The sequence below is a fragment of the Lindgomyces ingoldianus genome (assembly GCF_010093535.1).
Source record: "Lindgomyces ingoldianus strain ATCC 200398 unplaced genomic scaffold BDR25scaffold_47, whole genome shotgun sequence".
Taxonomy (NCBI): domain Eukaryota; kingdom Fungi; phylum Ascomycota; class Dothideomycetes; order Pleosporales; family Lindgomycetaceae; genus Lindgomyces; species Lindgomyces ingoldianus.
Window position 1 is genome coordinate 153,981 of NW_022985208.1, and position 14,463 is coordinate 168,443.

The 14,463-nt window shown below is 51.1% G+C and overlaps 6 protein-coding genes across 6 annotated transcripts; 4 read left to right on the top strand and 2 right to left on the bottom strand.

Moving 5' to 3' along the window:
- Positions 1-290: 290 nt before the first annotated feature.
- On the top strand, positions 291-3,435 carry BDR25DRAFT_296882 (sulfur metabolite repression control protein-like protein SconB). Its single transcript, XM_033688965.1, has 2 exons — positions 291-1,161; positions 1,215-3,435. Exons 1-2 carry the CDS (start codon positions 694-696, stop codon positions 2,952-2,954), a joined length of 2,208 nt encoding a protein of 735 aa, XP_033541098.1. The 5' UTR covers positions 291-693; the 3' UTR covers positions 2,955-3,435.
- A 1,359-nt stretch (positions 3,436-4,794) lies between these two features.
- Positions 4,795-7,089, bottom strand: BDR25DRAFT_396781 (cytochrome P450). The gene is made up of 6 exons (XM_033698461.1): positions 6,757-7,089; positions 6,458-6,644; positions 5,989-6,259; positions 5,852-5,926; positions 5,207-5,802; positions 4,795-5,077 (listed from the first exon to the last, which is right to left on the bottom strand). Exons 1-6 carry the CDS (start codon positions 7,001-7,003, stop codon positions 4,906-4,908), a joined length of 1,548 nt encoding a protein of 515 aa, XP_033541099.1. The 5' UTR covers positions 7,004-7,089; the 3' UTR covers positions 4,795-4,905.
- Positions 7,090-7,661: 572 nt separating this feature from the next.
- BDR25DRAFT_242804 (S-adenosyl-L-methionine-dependent methyltransferase) lies at positions 7,662-8,912 on the top strand (the record flags this gene model as incomplete). The annotated part of the gene is made up of 2 exons (XM_033685793.1): positions 7,662-8,504; positions 8,676-8,912. 2 exons carry the CDS (start codon positions 7,662-7,664, stop codon positions 8,910-8,912), a joined length of 1,080 nt encoding a protein of 359 aa, XP_033541100.1.
- A 601-nt stretch (positions 8,913-9,513) lies between these two features.
- On the bottom strand, positions 9,514-11,054 carry BDR25DRAFT_271954 (yeats-domain-containing protein). The gene is made up of 4 exons (XM_033687282.1): positions 10,719-11,054; positions 10,644-10,668; positions 10,408-10,593; positions 9,514-10,349 (listed from the first exon to the last, which is right to left on the bottom strand). Exons 1-4 carry the CDS (start codon positions 10,749-10,751, stop codon positions 9,754-9,756), a joined length of 840 nt encoding a protein of 279 aa, XP_033541101.1. The 5' UTR covers positions 10,752-11,054; the 3' UTR covers positions 9,514-9,753.
- A 171-nt stretch (positions 11,055-11,225) lies between these two features.
- BDR25DRAFT_271958 (NAD dependent epimerase/dehydratase family protein) lies at positions 11,226-12,426 on the top strand. Its single transcript, XM_033687283.1, has 4 exons — positions 11,226-11,308; positions 11,374-11,428; positions 11,480-11,820; positions 11,881-12,426. The coding sequence occupies exons 1-4, from the start codon at positions 11,254-11,256 to the stop codon at positions 12,303-12,305; spliced, it is 876 nt and encodes a 291-aa protein (XP_033541102.1). The 5' UTR covers positions 11,226-11,253; the 3' UTR covers positions 12,306-12,426.
- A 306-nt stretch (positions 12,427-12,732) lies between these two features.
- BDR25DRAFT_307275 (PLC-like phosphodiesterase) lies at positions 12,733-14,416 on the top strand. Its single transcript, XM_033690810.1, has one exon. The coding sequence runs from the start codon at positions 12,782-12,784 to the stop codon at positions 14,204-14,206; it is 1,425 nt and encodes a 474-aa protein (XP_033541103.1). The 5' UTR covers positions 12,733-12,781; the 3' UTR covers positions 14,207-14,416.
- Positions 14,417-14,463: the final 47 nt, after the last annotated feature.

A 14,463-nucleotide genomic window follows, 5' to 3' on the forward strand; every position in this document is an offset into this window, starting at 1 on the left:
ACCAATCAGGGCCCGCAGGCGGAAGATGCTGGGACATGCGATCAGATATTCGAACAAGCATTTCCGAAGGCCGCGAGGTCTATTGAGGCCGAGAAGATGGCGCGATTTGTATGAATTGCGGGTGCATGTGCCCGGCGCCGACAGCGAGGCAAGGAGCAGTGCTGGTGCTCATCTTTGCGGTGGATGGCGTGCTCGATGCAGGAATGAGAACGGACCCGTTAGTCGCCATCGAATCCCCATTGAATTCCCCCCCCCCATCGACGTCTGCCAGTCGTTGTCAGCCTCGGAGCCTCACGACAACCCCCACCCATTCACGGCTGCTGAACTCACCACTCGACGTCGCGCAAAAGCAATTCCGCGACCCATATCCCTCTCTTTCCTTTCTCTCTTCTCTGCAGCGACCGCCCATCGCACCTGCCGGCTGAAACCCCTGGGTCCACTGTGCCTTCCCGGCGACTGCGGTGCGACTTCCCGGCTGGATATAAACACAGCACGCAATCCGGCAGCCAAAGCTCGACAGCAGTGCCTCACCACGTTCACCACTCAGCGCACACAGCTCCCATGCTACCGAATCTGCTGGGACCTCCACAGGGACCTTCACGGGGACCTTCACAGGGTCCTTCATAGGAATCCTTGCGCCCGCACACTGCCGAACGCCCACTATCCCCCAGCGTGTGCCCATCTGAGCATAAGATGGCGTCAAATTCGACCCGTACCATTCAAGGTGTCGCAACAGAGCGCAATCGCTCTGACGTCTCGCACAATCCTAAACAGCGACGTCTGTCCTGGCGCACCCAGCTTCCTCCCTCTGCCAGCCACATGGCGGCTACTTCAGCACGCAACCCTCACACCGCCCTGCTGCGCGGCCACGACCATGAGGGCCTCATAAGTCGCAGCAGACATCTGCAAAACGACGACGGCGAGAGGAAAGCGGATCAAAAAGATGACAGTATCCTAAACAAGAGTGCCTCCAAGAACATGGGCAAAATGATCACGCCGTACCTCGCCCACCATATCCCCCACCAGTACAACCCCCTCGGTGGAGGTCCCCGCCCACATCACGCGTCCGCCAACGCCAACACCAAGTACTGCTACCGCCACAGGCCTGACCTCCTGTGCAGGAGACAGGCAGACGAGCCGTCAATGGAGCAGTTGCAGCAGGTCTGTGCATCCATGTTTATATCTCGATTCCAATTCCCACTCACATGTTCCAGGAGCTCTCCAATGAGTCTCAGGAAGACCAGCAGAGCATCGCCAATGTCTGGTCCCTCTTCTCTGCCGCCCCGTCCAAGCACCGCAACCTCATGCTGCAGGGCATCCTTGCCCAGTGTTGTTTCCCGCAGCTCTCGTTCATTTCCTCGTCGGTCCGCAATCTGATCAAGATCGACTTCCTGGCCGCCCTGCCCACTGAGTTGGGGTTCCAGATCTTATGCTACTTGGACACGACGTCTCTTTGCAAGGCCGCCCAGGTCAGCCGGAAGTGGAGACAGCTTGCCGACGATGATGTCGTTTGGCACAAGATGTGCGAGCAGCATATTGACCGGAAGTGCACGAAATGTGGCTGGGGATTGCCGCTGCTGGACCAGCGTAGACTGCGGACGGAGAAGAGGCGGATCCAGCTTCGAGCCTCCGGACGAGGGCTCAATGAATGGTCTCCGGACATCACCCCCATGCCGGAATCATCGGCTCCAGCTCTAGCTCCAGCTCCAACGCTTTCTGTTGATGCTTCAAACCTATCAGACACTCTCGTTGGGTCTAAGCGAAGCATGCCCGATGAGTCGTCTTCGCCAGAAGCCTCTAAGCGCCCGTGTACCGATGTGCCTCGTGACCAGCAGGCCTCTTACTTTGACCAACCCAAGAAGCGACCGTGGAAGGACGTCTACAAAGATCGATTCAAAGTCGGCACCAACTGGAAATACGGACGCTTCTCCACCAAGATTCTCAAAGGCCATACAAACGGCGTCATGTGTCTCCAATTCGACCACCACATTCTGATGACGGGGTCCTATGACGCCACCGTGAAGATTTGGGACCTAGAGACAGGTAAAGAGATCCGAACCTTGGTTGGGCACACGCAGGGTATCCGGTGCTTGCACTTCAACGAAGTTAAGCTGATCACCGGAAGTCTGGATAACACGATTAAGATCTGGAACTGGAGGACTGGCGAGTGTGTCAAGACACTCCGAGCTCACACACGAGGTGTAATTGGTCTTCACATGGCTGACAAGCTCCTGGCATCAGGTTCCTCAGACAACACCGTCATCGTCCACGACTTTCGCACGTATCAACGATTCACGCTCCGTGGCCACACTGACTGGGTCAATTCAGTCAAAATCGATCTTCCCTCCCGAACCCTGTTCTCCGCATCGGATGACTGTACCGTGAAGCTGTGGGATCTCGACACGCATACCTGCATCAAGACCTTCGAGGGTCACGTTGGCCAAGTCCAACAAGTCCTTCCGCTTCCCCATGAGTTCGAGATTGATGAAGACGACTTTACTGCACAAGCCGACTACGACACTTCAGACACGGCTTCACTCACCTCTGATGGCCACCCGCATGCTGCACCCGGAACTCCGGAGGCTCCGTCGGAACCTCTTTTCCCACTCGAGCCAGACCGTCGTCTTCCTCCGTCATACATGCTCACAGGCTCTCTTGATGGCACAATTCGACTCTGGCATGTCCCATCTGGTCGTTGCATTCATCGCTTTTTTGGACACGTCGAGGGTGTGTGGAGTCTAGCTGCCGACACGCTGCGCCTTGTTTCTGGAGCTGAGGACAAGACAATCAAGATCTGGGATCCTAGGACTGGAAAGCATGAGCGTACGCTTACAGGACACACAGGGCCAGTCAATTGTGTTGGACTGAGTGATTCGAGGTTGATTAGTGGAAGTGAGGATGGCACGGTCCGAGTGCACTGTTTCTGGAGCGAGGGTGAGAAAGAGAGCTCATAATGCGAACATTCAAATCGATCGGTAGTTAACCTAGTTTACGGGCATGAAATGCTAGGGTTTGTACGGATAATGGGTGTGGGATTTGCTTTCTTGGTCTATATTTTACAAAGCTTGGTCTTGTATGGCTCGCTTGTTGCATGCATAGCACTAAACTTTTCCCTGGAAACGGGGGAAGACAAAGCCTATAGGTGTTATCTGACTATTGGGCGAGCGAGGCGTTCAGCTATACTTATTAGGGCTTTTTGGATTGTTTCACAAAGGCCCTGGGTTTGGATCTCGGAAAAGGAGGCTCTAGGCTGTTCTCTGACTTGCATAGCGTGCGTTGGGTTGGAAACAATTTAGATAGATGGATTGTTTGGATCCATGTCCGTTATCTCTCTCTAAGTCCCTTTTTGGATATTACGGGTTTTGTAGGGGTTTTTGCATGATTCTCTTGCAGACTGAAGTTGGGAATAGCTGGATTTGGACCTTGGCTAGTTCGGATATACCCCCCTTTTTGGTGTCAGAGTTGCTTGAATGATTCAAAGTGGTATAGGATTCCAAGTCTGCGGTTCACATGCTGTTTGTCTTATTTAATTCGTGAGGCAGTGCGTGACAGAGGGGGACGGATTGCGTGATATAGAGTCATTGGGATAATACGCGGGTTCTTTGGGTGACCGACTGCATGTGCATGTGGGTACGATCTGCGCATATTAGCTCTGTGCTAGAGAGAAGGTTTGCAAGTGATACATGCGTGATGCGTGTGCGTGCTTTCTGGTAAGTGAGTGGAGGAGACCCGGGAGAGAGCATATGTATTTATGCACCCCATTCTTTCTTTCTTTCTCAACCCCTTTCTTCTGCACACGTTGGGGAAGGAATCCGGGCCATTACATCCAACCTCGCTAGTTCCCTTCAAAGGAGAAACAAAACATAACAAACAACTTGAACCAGACTCAGACTCAGCAGCAGGATAGAGAAGTTACCAAATTGGAGCCCACGACCCACAGGGAAGATGGCGACTCCAACGCCAACATCAAAATCAACTCCAACCCGAAACCCAGCAGCACACTCGAGTATAACTTCGAATATAAATCCACCTCGTCAAACAAGCGACCTTATACGAACAGATTCACCCCAGTCGGACCAACACTTATCCTCGTATTTCATCCAAATCACTCCAGCCGCTACGAGATCACCTCAGTCCCAGCCTCGACCCCAACACAAACCCAGATATATTTCCACACAACAGGAAACCGAGCATGCTTCCACTTCCAGCACAGCTTCCCTTGCAGTAAGAACTTGGCGCTTAAACCCTAACCCCACGTCGGCATCAACATCCACATCGATGACATCTCAAAACTCACCACCAAGCTTCTCTTTCCAAGACCTGCAGTCTGCACAGCGCGCTCCTACTCCGAACCCGAAAGATATTAGCATCCAGCCAGTGGAGCGCGTGAGGGTCGATCAGCGAGATGCGTCGCTGTATTTCCTCATGGGATTTAGCGTCCAAAATGGCAGGAACGGGAGCGCTATGCGTGTGTTTCCGGGGCTGGGTTGATGAGAGGGATGAGGTTGGCTGTATGGGTGTGTGTATTTGAGCTGAGTGTTTTGGGTACATGAGCCGGTGGGGTGTGGTGTTTACATGATGGGAGGATTTGCGGTTGGGACTAGATTCACTGGATAGAACCTTAGGGGAGCTTGGAAGCTGGAATATCAGGCCTGGTCGTGTCTGGTGTGACATATATCGATACCTGTTTAGCTTGCATGAAAATCTGGCGAGGGAAGTGGGATTAAAGACGGAGGGCTGCATCAGCCAGCCTCTTATCTCCCACAGCGTCATACACATACACAATGTATGGACCTTGTATGCCCGTTCGGCTAACCGAGCGAACGGTATAATATTAGTATATACATATATCCCTAGCCCTAGCCCACGCGCTCATTCATATGAATTGTTAAAGCTAATCTGAAGTTAATCTGAAGTTGAACTAACAAAGACCCGCACGCCCTTGGAATCGAGTCGCGTGACCGGGATGAAGAAATCGTGGCCCATTTGCACGTCTGTGACGTCACCTTGGAAAATGTCAAATTTGTAGCGCCGGAACATTGTGCCAAGGGTCAAGTAGAGTTCCGTCCATGCTAGACTGATAGGCGGGGTAAGTTAGCAATCGACAGCGTCATTATCTTCAGCGCCAGCGCTGTAACGGTAAGGAAGCGTGTGGTGTGGGAAATTGGGAAGGTGGGGGGGAAATGGGAAAAGGGGGTCAACATACTTCATCCCCAAACAACTCCTCGTCCCCCTCCCAAAACTAACCATGAACCTCTCCAATGGCACCCCATCACTCGTCTTTGGTTCCCCCAACCACCTCTCGGGCATAAAACTATGACTCTCCGGAAAAATCTCCTCATCGTGACTGACTTCTGGAATTGTCATTGACACCGAGGTCCCTGCGGGAATAACCCACTGCTTATATCTCAGCGGTTTATTATGCGTTCTCGGGTTCCTCGCACTAAGCCCATACGTCAAACGCACAGCTTCCATGATAATCGCTTTCAGATATGGCATCTGTTCGAGTTTGACAAGTTCTAGAGCTGCGCCATTCGGAAATGCGGTAACGAGGTCGGAGTGCAAGCGAGCGTAGATGTGGGGTGTGTTGATTATGTGGAAGGCTGCGACGTTGAGGGCGAAAGCGGTGGTTTCTACGCCGCCGCCGACGACAATTTGTGCTTCGTCTGCGAGGCGTTGTTGGGTTTTGTCGCAGGGGGGGAGGAAGCGGGAAGAAAGGATTTCTTGGAAGATGGTTTTGGGGGCGTCGTTGCATTTTATCGAATCTCCGCGTAGGGTCTTGCCGATGAGGTCCCATTGGTCCTAGAAGGCTGTTAGTTTGGGATGGGGGTAGCGGATAGGGAGGAGTTACTCGTTTGAATTTTAGGAGCGGTTTTGCGGCGGGTTGAAGCCATTCCGTGAGAAAATCTGGCATTGAGTTCATGACCTGGTCACATACACAAGTCCTCAGCCCAATGCTAACAATTTGGAAAATTGCATTCAACTCACAGGCAAAATCCACGGAAACTGCGTTGCCAAATGTCCTGTGCCCGCAATCTTCATAAAAGCATCATGGAACGAATCAAACTCCGGATCTTTGAGCTGTCCATAATTGAAGCCGAAGAAGTAATCCATAATGATATCTCCTGTCAGCGCTGGAAATGCATGCGTGAGGTTCATAGGCTCTTTCCTAGATTCGAATTCCTTCATTCGGGAGGACAGCGTGTTGATATGTCGGTGGATAATGTGAATGAAGCTGATAATCGATCGTCTCGAAAACCTATAGCAGTCCTATGAACAAGGAGAGTATACTGGAAGAGGGCTTGGAAACCTTGGAGTCGAAAACCTGCTGATAGCAGGGGAAATTGTTCAAGAAAAAAGACCACCATCAAACTGAGAAATCGGCAAAGAAGAAACGTCGAAATGAGGAAGTGGAACTTGAAGCGGGGAGAAAGTGAAACGGAACTGGAGAACTGACATCGGGCTCAAAGCAGCGCGGCGCCGTTTGTGAAGCGCAGCGTCCACGGTCGTGAGAACGCCGTTTTCAGTACCAAATCGTGTGTCCCAACCATGCTTGTCGACTTGCAGATTCTTAGAGTAGACTTCATCATAAAATCTGCTGTCTCGGATGTGGATTTCATGTGGTGTAACCCTGATGACCGGACCTATCATGCCGATAAATAAGCTTCCGCGTTTCCTATCCCCAAAACCCGCTCTCCTTCTTGAGTGAATATATAAAAAGGGTAAAGGAGGGAGTGATCGGAGCGCAAAACGTACCGTAGATGGCATGCAACTCGCTGATTTTACGAGAGTACTGTCCCTGGAGAATAATCTCGTAGTATGCCTCATACCAGGATGTCACCGCGGCGAGCTTGGGGCCGGGGAATTTAGCGAGTGGGTGCAAGAACAGGCGATATATTGTCAGCAGCAGCACATAAGCCGCATACGAGGCGACTGCAATGACAGCAAGCTCTGGGATCGTTGGTAAGAACTCTAACAGCAGCTTGAACGGACCCAAATCCATGGCTCGCAAAGAGTGTCGATGGACTGGGGTCCAAGCAAAAGGGTGGTTTTAGGGGGACGGGACAGTGGGCTTTGTCTTGAAACCTGTTGTCTTAAAAAGCTGGGTAAAGAGCAGGAGCGTGCAAGCGCATGGTCGGCAATTTACTAGAGACGCTTCACGCGACGCCTCGGACGAGAAGTCCCCGCTGGTTCGCCAGTCGCCTCAGTGTGGAGCTCGCTTGGCTGTGAATGTTCCTGACGGATGCGGGAACAGGATCCGGTGCAACCGAGTCTTGACGCGCAGCCGCGGGCCGGAGCTCGGCCAAGCTCGTGCTTCAAGAATGCAAGCCGAGAAGCTAATTGCACGCGATTGGTATACTAGACACACTGCACTGGTTTTCCAGACGCTAGCGCGCTAATATTGGAGCCATCCAATATCCGCTCGCATGAAGAAGACGTGTAGGCTTGCGCTAGGCTTGCGCTAGCCATGTGCGCTACCCTTCCTTACTCTTGGACATCTCCTTCGACCTGTGCCTCTTCCTTGCAGAGCCGCGCGGAGGGGTAGGGCATTATAGAAAGGCCACAATCACCAGACCAAACCTCCACAGAAGCCGATCCTTAAATCCCCTTCGCGTCCACCAAAGCACACAACAAACGGCTGGCCCACAACGACGAACACTATGTCCGCCGCCGGTCCCAGCGGGCCATCCGCTTCGGCATCAGATCCAACGGCTGCGCCGACTGCTACATCTCCACCTCAAGAGGGCATATACGACGAGACAGTCCAAGAGCTTGAGCTAGACACTGCGACACCATCTGACTCAGACGCGGACTCGGCCTTCGACGGCCACTCGACCGCAAGTACCTCACTAGCATCCTCGATCCTCAATTACGAATACTCCAACGGCCGCCGATACCATGGCTACCGCAGCGGCGCATATGTTCTTCCCAACGACGAAGACGAGCAAGACCGTCTCGACCTCCTTCACCATATCTTCCTGCTCATCCTAAATGGCAAACTATACGATGCGCCCATTCCTCAAACCCCCACACGCATCCTCGACATCGGCACCGGCACCGGCATATGGGCCATAGACTTCGCAGACGAGAACCCCGGCTCCGAAATCCTAGGCACCGATCTCTCCCCTATCCAACCCTCCTGGGTGCCCCCAAACGCTAAATTCTACATCGACGACGCCGAGTCGGAGTGGGTGTACTCGCCGTCCGAAGCATTTGATTTCATACATGTACGGTGTTTGTCTGGCTCCATCAACGACTGGGATAAGCTATGTACACAGGCATACACACACTTGCAGCCGGGGGGTTGGCTCGAGTTCCAGGAACCCGAGGCGTGGGTTGTGAGTGATGACGATACAATCCAGCAGGCGGAGAATTTGCGCCACTGGCAGGATCTGTGTAATGAGGCGGCGGCGAAGTTCCAGAAGGATATAAGGTGTGCGGATTCGTTGAAGCAGCGGATGACAAATTCAGGATTTGTGGATATCCATGAGAAGGTTGTGAAGGTACGTTGAGTTCTTGCTGTTGTAGTTCAGATGCAGCCGCAGAAAAAGCAACGCCTGGGCTTTGTCTCCTGCAGGTCAGGGCCAGGGGTGCAGGCACCAGCCAGGATCAGCCCAGACAATCCGTACTTGCTTTTTCTCTAATCTCACCAGACTTTGACATGATGATCGTAGGTCCCGATAGGCCCCTGGCCCAAAGACCCGAAGATGAAAGAAATTGGTCGTTACCAGCGCGAACACATGGCCATGGGCATCGAACCCTACACTCTCGGTTTCATCGGCAAGATACTCGGGTGGAGCGAGCAGGAATGCAGAGTCCTCATCGCAAAGGTGGTGAACGACGTGCGCAACAAGAATCTGCATATGTATATTCGGTTCTTCTTTGTTTGCGGACGCAAGTCTGGGGCGTGATCTTCACTGTCGTGTGAGTAAGAAGGGCTAAGTTTTTTTTTTTTTTTTTTGCATTGCATTGCATTGCAAGTCAGTGCAAATGCATGTGTAGATGACAGACATCCAGACAGAGAGAAGGTCGGTGGGTCCTTGAACAAAGCATTTTCATGTGAGTTGTTTTAGCGGGCGTCAGTCACTGTAGGGATAATAGCATATGGCTATTAAAAGGTAGGGTCGTACATTGCGATGGACCATCCTATCTTCAAGTTCATTTCTTATAGGGATGCCTATGCAAGGGTCATGTGCATATTGCAGAATAAATAGGGTAGGTTTGATCTGCTAAACTCCTTGCTGGGATTAAAAGGAAAGCAATATGATGGTTAGGTTCTGCGGATATTCTGGATCAGATCCTTGCAGCTCCGATTAATGATTTCCGTGTCAACATCTCAGAGGTTGGTTTAGATTCGGAGTGCCTCCGTGGGGTGGCTATTTTGCAGAGCCCATATGCTCTACAGTGTATTCACGCATACCGTGAAACTTTAGCAGAACAGACTTAATTAGTTGGACTTCTCGTCAGGATCATAGAGAACCTTAACAAGATGCAGACTTCTGTCTTAATTCCTGCATTACTCGTACCCTATTCCGCGTTGGCAAAGCGTATGCAGTGCAAGTTGCGGTATGAATGAGAGTATCCAAAACGATCAGCACCTGTATAAAATTCAGTGACCTACTGTGACATCTTCTTATCACAGATACCGATTCCCACAATATGTAGCCTTCCAACGCCAAATAATGCAAGATATCTTTTTGTCCCAGAACGCCATGTCATATCGAGAGCCTGACTTGAAATCGTGACATGTCTCTATCTCCTTCGACTCCGATCCCCACTCGCCTGCTGAGCCGCCTGTTGCGCAGCCTCATGTCCCAACTCAGCCCTCAACCCCTTCAACCTCTTCTCGGTCTGGTCCCGCCTCTTAGTCTCCTCCTCCAACTCCCTTTCCACAACCCCAATCTTCTCCCGAATAGACTGTATTAACGCCTGCTCTTGCTCCTGACTGAATGGCACATCGTCGCCTCCCTTATCCGGTAATTGCGCACTCCGCTCTCCATTGGGGTACCCGCGTTTCGGGCGCCCACCCATCTGCGCCGCCATCATCGCCGCCTTCTTCCCGCCTTTCGCCGGCATTTGCAGGTAGTGCCATTGATCTTCCGACGTCAGGGCTTCGAATAGCGCTTCAGTAGGCTCGTTGAATTGCACGACTTCGAGGAACTCGGCGCGGACTAGACCCGAGGCTTCTTGCGTCGCTTGCTGCTTCTCGTCGCCGTATTTTTCGAGCTGCAGGAAGTGTTGGCGGTATTGCGCCTTTTCGCCGCTGAGGGGTTGGAAGTGTAATCGGATGTCGATGTTGAAGCCACCCCAGCCCGTTTCTGTCACTTCAAATGGTGGGTTTTCGCAAGCTATGTGGGATATGTTAGCGGCATAAAGGAAAAGAGGATCAAGGAGAGAGAGACTCACTCCGTAAGGGGTTCTCGTAGGTATTGAAGATCTTGAATTGCACCTTGTTCAACCAAGTCGTGAGGGAAGGGTCACCTTGCGGCTGTCGCACGTATACTGTCCATCGTTTCGTGTGGTCATCGGGGATGCCCTTTGGGCGGGAGGGATCGCCGAGTGGGGGGAGGGTGTAGGCTTCTGAGCCGATGACTGAAAAAGATTAGTTTGAGGCTAGAAGGGATGGCGGCAGAGGTACGGACTGATATTTCGACTTATGCGCTTATTCTGCGCGTCCTTAGTGCTTGCTTCTAAGCAGAATAGAGATATCCAGTTACCTTGACGCGCTTGTTGGCCGCTGGCGCAGGCATCTTCAAAGTGGCTTTGGGAGTCCGTTCAGTGAGGATAATAGTGGGGCTCTAGTCTTAATAGGTAAAAGGATTCAGAAGGTGCTGAATAGTTGCGACAGGGACTCTGCAGGGCGAAAAAATTTAAAAGAGTGTTTGGATGGGAGGGCTCAATAAACGTTCAGAGTTGAGAGAAGCGGGAGGTGCGGAGGTTTCTCTGAAGCATTCTGCCGAAGTTTCTCCGTTCGCCGTAGCTCCCCCAGGTCAGCACTGTATGGAGGGAATATGGCGGTTAGGTCGCTGCATGATTCGAAATATACACATTCTAATAGTCTTCACTGCGATTTCCAGCTTCAACCAAAACGTGGATGCAATGTTAGAGCTAGCGGGCAAAGGCGGAGGAAGGTCTTGGCATTTATCCCTGCGGCTGTTCCCTGGTGCTCCCAGGCTAGTGGAGTGATGTCAAGACTCCTGCTTCGTCCATCGCAGCAGCCATGTCTTCAATACACCAAGACAATATTGATCAATGGCACAGGCGGCGAAGAAGAAGCTCGTAGTCTGTGGTGGAAATGGGTTTCTGGGTAACTTAGCATATTTCCCAACGTAATTGTTCATCTACAGCTTTTAATGTGCTAATCGAATTTAGGGAGCCGCATCTGCAAAGCTGCCGCACATCGCGGATGGCAGGTCACGTCAATAAGGTACGGTGTATCCCAAGCTTGGTGTTTTTGTATGCTAAGTCTCGTTCACAGTCGCTCCGGTGATCCCAATTGGTCCTCCCTATCCTCATCCCCCAATCCCCCAACTTGGTCCAAAAATATCTCCTGGCAGAAGGGTGACATCCTCAATCCCTCGACATATACATCTCATCTCGAAAACGCAGATGCTGTAGTACATTCTATGGGCATACTTCTTGAAGCAGATTACAAGGCGGTCGTGTCAGGGAAAGAGTCGCCGTGGAGTGGTCTCCAGCGTGCATTTAGTGCCACGAAAGCCGGAACCCAGAATCCATTGGAGAGAAAAGAAGGGGAGCCGCTAAGGCCGCAGGAGAAAGATGGGCAGCTGACTTATGAGGTTATGAATCGGGATACTGGTATAAACTTTCCATTTCCTAACCAAACTCTTCAGGTATCTTGCTAACGAGTATCCCCAGCGGTCAGTCTTGCAAAAGAGGCCTCTCTGAAGTCCGTCCCGAATTTCGTCTACATTTCCGCTGCAGCTGGCACACCTATCCTTCCCACCCGCTATATTTCGACCAAGCGCGAAGCGGAATCTATAATATCCACTACCTTCCCAAAGATGCGGAGCATCTTCATCCGAGCACCGTTCATGTACGATTCATCGAGGAGCTTCACAATACCTATTGCTGTTGCCGGGAGTGTTGCATCTATAGTTAATGGCATGGTTGGAGGAAGGCTCACATGGTTGATGGGTGCTGGAGGGATAAAGCCCCTCAAAGCGGACCTTGTTGGCGAGGCTGTGGTTGAAGCGCTTGAAGATGAAAGCGTTCATGGGCCGGTGGAAGTCAAAGAGATTGAAACCCTGGGAATGCAGGCTTGGAGAAAGAACATGCTATAAGGTCTCGGCAATGTATAGTATTGCTGATTGTACAATAGTTCTTATCTCACTCGCCACTCAAGAGCAATAGAATTGGCATTGGCGGCTTCACTACTGCATGCTAGTATTGCGCATATAAAGCCAAGGACCTGCCATTTGTCCCTTTGCATCTTCAAACATTATTCTGCACTTGTTTCGCACTGTTTACGACGCGAATGATGAGAATAATGACCGAACCGGTAGCGCTCGAAAAGGAGGACTTCTGAACATCTCAGCGGGATACTCCCGCGCCACGTTCGGACGTCCCACGCCGCAGTGGCTGGAGTTTCATCTGACTACTTCCGATTCGTGCCTAGGGACATCTACCTCTCACGTGAGCGTGCAAGATACGTCCCTGAAATGATTTAAAGAGCCAGCCTCCGTCGCTAAATTTCCCGTCTAGATGACCTTCCAGGCTATTTCTTCTCCCGCGGTCCTTCATTAACCCGTTTCTGATTATGTCCGCAAAAGCGGTTGATGTATATTCCTACATCTCTCTCCCTGGCTACTCAGTCCAATTCGTAGTTTCACATGAGAGTATCACACACACCCAAGCGGATAATTTCAGCTGCCACCATCTCGAAATCGAATCCTTGAACATTTCCGGTACATCCGACGCGATTACCCAATTCAAATGGACTGTATATAATCCCAACGGTGGGGCTATTGCATCCAAATACAACGATATCCATCTTGCAAACGGAAAACTGGAAACCGGGAAAATAGCATCTCCTGAAACCGAACCCCCCATCAAAATCTCCGACGTGATTATTACATCCTGTATCTACTCCGCCGGGCCCGGAAACGCCGGGCTCACCAACAGACACCAATGCTCCATCACAATAACCTCAATATCAAACCGGCACTGGATGAAGAGCGTCGCACCGCCAGGTTCTACAGCCGCGCAACTCCCCTTCTCACGCTTTGTTCTACCATCACCTCACGATTGCGGCATGAACAGCCTACAAACATGCGAATCCATACTCGCAGTCGCCGATCTTGACATGGTGCATCAACTCAAGAATTTCATTCCTAACGCAAATCAGTTTAAAGACACACCCGATCAATTCCTCCTTGACCATCTCCGGGAGATTGTATATGGAACCGCGATTACACAGAAAGAAAGCATAGCAACAATGTTGGCGCTGGGGGCACGATATTTCGAACTCCGGCCTGCGAAACTACTACCCTTTTTTCAGAAAGCTTCAAACCTGCCTAATGCTTACTATTTCCACCACTCGTTGATTCCTGGGATATCATTTAGGGACTTTCTAAGTGAGGTGGTTGGGTTTCTGGATGAGGAAAGGATGGAGATTGTGGTGCTACATGTGAGGTATGATAATATTGTTGCCGAGTGCGAAAGACCTAGTATGAGTGAAGTATTCGATATGCTAGATTCGACGTGCGAGAAAGTGAAGAACCCTCCGCTACGATGGGAAGATGGAACATGTTTTTCGCGTTCTATCGACGAGTTCCGGCAGTTAGGTATTCGACTCATTGTCCTTTTTGAGGCAGAGAAATACGACTCCTACAACCCCAAAGCTTATGCAACTCTCACTCCGACCCCCATTTTGGAGTGCTTTGAAGCGATGACAACAGAAGGGCAGGAAAGCACCGATCTTACAGTCTTGCAATGCCAGGCTACGAGCCAAGCTATTGGGGAGGTTATGATCGAGAGTATACGAAATTCTAAGGCGGCAGGGAGTTGCTTGATGAGTACCAAGGCGAGGAATGATATGGTGCTGTTACCGTGGATCAAAGAGAATTTGGAGAAGAAGTTAAGAGCGGAGAGATTGTGTGTTGTTATGGATGATTGGGTAGATGCTGGGTTGGTAGATGTTTGTGTACAGATTAGTCGGAGGAGGTTGGGTGTTGGTGGGTAGGGGTACAAAGTCGGGGCAAATGCTTTTTTATTGCGTTCTAGCTTGTCGCTGACCTTATTACGCACTATCACTATTCTTTAACCCAAACGTACGATGATAGCATTGCTATGTCCCGATTTGCTAAAGAAAGGCTGCTGGAGCTTCCTGAGGCATTCTTAATTTCACCCCATAATGTACAATGCTGCAGTCTCGCCCCACTCAGTGGCAGATTCTGTGAAAGAACAATGTATTTGTGTATAAGGCACACATGGGCAAGG